The 3,645-nt window shown below is 56.8% G+C and overlaps 1 protein-coding gene across 1 annotated transcript in view; it reads right to left on the reverse strand.

Moving 5' to 3' along the window:
• Positions 1-1,155: 1,155 nt before the first annotated feature.
• The window catches only part of LOC104469989 (E3 ubiquitin-protein ligase TRIM39-like), a gene marked incomplete at its 5' end in the record, with an annotated part of 3,763 nt that continues 1,273 nt past the window's right edge, over positions 1,156-3,645 (reverse strand). Inside the window, 4 exons of the mRNA XM_010084751.1 lie at positions 1,156-1,727; positions 2,275-2,387; positions 2,854-2,876; positions 2,999-3,229. Coding sequence (XP_010083053.1) covers positions 1,156-1,727; positions 2,275-2,387; positions 2,854-2,876; positions 2,999-3,229 — 939 coding nt within the window. The remainder of the gene's footprint in view (positions 1,728-2,274; positions 2,388-2,853; positions 2,877-2,998; positions 3,230-3,645) is intronic.

Consider the following 3,645-nt stretch of genomic DNA (forward strand, 5'->3'; position numbering starts at 1 on the left):
TGTAGCCTCCTAAAGCATCATCGAGGACATTCCCAGATAAAATGTGCTGAGCATTTGGGACTGTGGTTTATCAAATCTCATTTTATTCAAGTTGAATTGGTCTCTAAATTAAGCAGCTTCATTATTTTTGTCTAAAGTGTGCCCTGCTCCATGCAGGGAATGGAGAGACAAAATACCAGGGGTGACCTATGGAGACATCAGCAGAGGCCGAGTTATTTTTCTTTCCCTGTTTTGCAGCCCCCAAAGTGTCCCTTTTCCGGGGTGGACAACACACCACTTCCCACACTTGGAGATTTTACACTTGTGGGGTTTGTGAGGGGAGGTGGAAGGCGCTGGAGCTACCAAGCCTGGAGGTGATCTCGCTGCCAGGAGATGAGAGACACCAGCCCAGGCACCACCAGGCCCTGCAGCACCCTCACCCACACAGATCATAAAATCACAGAATGGTTTGGGTTGGAAGGGACCTTGAAGCCCATCCAGTGCCACCCCCCTGCCATGGGCAGGGACACCTCCCACTAGCCCAGGTTGCCCAAAGCCTCATCCAGCCTGGCCTTGAACCCCTCCAGGGAGCTGCTGCTACCAAATCCCTGTCTTGCAGATGCCCGGCTTGTTGCAATGTCCCTCTGATGCCACAGCAGGATCTCTCAAGGACTCTCTTTGGGCTGGAGAGGACCAGGTCCAGCAGCACTTGTTGCCCTCTGAGATGTTGGGGATTAGCTGAGGTTAATGAGCAGGCACGGATGCACCACAAAACCACACTGCTAACTGCACAAGGCTCCCCAAATCAACCCTTTATTGCCTTATTCTAGCACAATTCACACCAAAAGCAGTGCTACACGGCAGGCTGGGTGTGCAGCCTTCCCCAGCAGCCCATGAGATGAGCAGCAGTGGTCAGTGGGCTCCTGTGTCTGCATTGGAGGCACAATGGGTTATGGCACGTTCCCGCAGCAAAGCACCCTTCCCAGGGCACCCCTGCATGGCACGGGATGGGTGTCACACTTGGTGGGTCACCCTCAGCAGCCAGGAGCACACGGGGACCCTGGAATGACGCTTGCCAAGGAACACAGCTATTTCCCTGGTGCTGTGGCGCTCATGGGAGGAGTTGGTTGGGCTCCCAGGTCTCTGCCCACTGGTGAGAAGCCAGGGCAGCCGCTGTCACAGGATGACGCAGCCAGTCCCCTGTGTGTCCCTGACCCAGGAGATCACCAAGGGCTCTGCATTTCTACCCCCCAAAAAGGCACCCAGGAAGAAGAGAGGCCGGAGGTTCCCTGAAAACTTGTCGGTGAAGGTGTAAATGTGGGAGCGGTCGCTGACGTTGTAAAAGGAGATCTCTCCTGCCTCGTAGTCCAGGAAGATGCCGATGCGCCGGGGTCTCACGCTCAGGCTCAGCACAGAGACAGGTGAGGTGAGGGCCTCGTAGTTGCCCCCATTTTGCAGCCGCAGCACCCAGTAGCCGTTGATTGGGGAAAAGAGGACATTGCCTTTCCGGCTGGCGGACTCCCGGCACAGCCCCAAGCCCCACTCGGGCTTGTCTCCCACCTGCACCTCCCAGTAGCAGCGGCCTGAGTAGAAGACCTGACTCCCCAGCACCACTGGAGCGGTGCTAAACCTCTTGGGGTTGTCAAAAAGCAACAGAAGCAGCTTCTTGCCCCCACGCCGCACGCTCTTGCGGTCCTCGGACAGGGTGAGATCAGGGTGTGCTGTCTCGGGGTCCAGAGTCACATCCACTGGAGCGAGAGAAGGGCGGAAGGACAGACAGGGCTTCAGGGGTCTGCAGGTATGGACGCAAGCGGGTGTCTGCAACCCAGATGCGGGGTTCTGACAGCTCTTCCCACCTCCTACATGTATCTGCCTGCGCCCATCGTTTTGCACAGCTCCCAGCGCTGCCCAGCAGTGGGGGAGTGCAATAGATAACATCATGCTAACCATAACCCACATCAAAATATTTGGCATCTGGCTGCAGAGCAGGAACAGAACGAGGGTGGCTCTGCAGCCCCTGGCACAGCTTCAGAAGCAGCCAACACTGAATGCAAGAGTTCACGAGCAACTGAAACTCCTGAGTGGCCTCCTAGGCTTAGGGTCACCTCACAACCCATCCAAGACCAGAAGGAGGAAGGTTTCCCCACCAAGAAACCAGCCTGGACTCATCAGCACACAAACTGGGAGCAGCTGGACAAAGCTTGTTGCAAAAACCTCCCCATGCCCCAGAGTATTGTGGGGGATACCAGAGCCCAAATGTGCCAGGAGCTGGCACTAAAGCAGCCCCCACCTTACCTTTGAACTTCTTCAGCATGTCCCTCATGCCCAGGCAGCGCTCAGGGATGCTGTAGTCTTCCTTCAGGGTCACAGACACAGCCTTGGGGGACTGGAACTTCATCCCCTCACACCTGAAATGAGAGTGATGCCTGTGGGCTGTATCCAGAGCCCACAGCACGGCCGGTCTCCTACTGGGGGTGGGTTAATGTTGGCTGCACAGAGGCACCCCATCCCATGAGCTCTTCGGCTGTGAGGAGCACTAGGGATACCCGCTGGCTTATCGGCAAGCCCGATGGGACGAGAGCTAACCGATGCAGGGAGCAGGAGTGCCAGTCCCTGGGGAGGAAGGAGCAGAGCCAGTCCAGCAGCGTGTCCCTTAGGAGGGGACGCAGCTCACACGCCACAAAGCCAGGCAAGACCTTGGCTCTGGGGTCCTGAGTGGGAGAGGACCAGCCCCCGCTGGTCTCAGTCCCTTTGTCAGCCTCAGGCAAGATCAAACCAGACTCCGGGCAGGGAGGATGGGGTGGCTGGCAGGAACATCTCACCTGGAGCCTGGAGGCAGCCAGGACAGTAGGAGGAATGAGCACGGGTACCTACCTGCTCATGATGCTTCTCATGTCCTAGAGGGAGAAGAAAAAAACCGTTCTGGGTGTGGGGCTCCAGAGCCTCGCGCCCACCAGCCATGTGCCCAGACGGCAAAGGCATCGGGACTGAGTCGGTGGTGCTGGTGCCATAGCCTGACCTTAAGCAGCCCGTTGGCCGGCTGCTGGGTCTTCTCCTTTATCTCCAGGATCAGCTCCTCCAGCAAGGACTTCTGCTCCACCAGCCTGGCCAGATTTTCATTGATCATCAGCAGAATCCGCTTCTCCTCCTCCTCCAGCTTCTGGAGCAGCAGCTTCTCCTCGTCAGCCAGCAGCCGATGCAGCTTCCCGAACTCACTCACAATCCTCTCCCGCTTTTTCTTCACCGTCTCCTTGCAATAAGAAGATACATGGGGTGAAGAGAGGCAACGTTAGCCAGGCAGCCGAGATGGAGATGGTTGCTCTGGCATCCGTGCCCAGCACCAGGTCCTGGGAAACCACCACATTTTTGGTAAGTGCCTTTATTTGAGAAAACAGCCTGAGGCTAACTGGTCTGCTTTCACCTGGAGTTCCCACTCACATCCTCTGTTTACCAGCAGCAGAACTTCGCCTGGGGCATTTCTGCTCACATGGACCTCAGATGTCTCAATGGAGCACGGAGGGGGGTGGGGAGCTGGGATGCAAGGAGATGCCATCAAGTGTTGGGGTAGGTTTTTATTAGATGTGGTACAACTCACCCCCCCAGCTAGATCCAGTCTAACTTGCTGCTCGGGCAGCCGGGGGAAACGCTGGGAAAACCCGCAGCAAA

This window comes from Pterocles gutturalis, unplaced genomic scaffold (assembly GCF_000699245.1).
Source record: "Pterocles gutturalis isolate BGI_N339 unplaced genomic scaffold, ASM69924v1 scaffold11690, whole genome shotgun sequence".
Lineage (NCBI taxonomy): Eukaryota > Metazoa > Chordata > Aves > Pterocliformes > Pteroclidae > Pterocles > Pterocles gutturalis.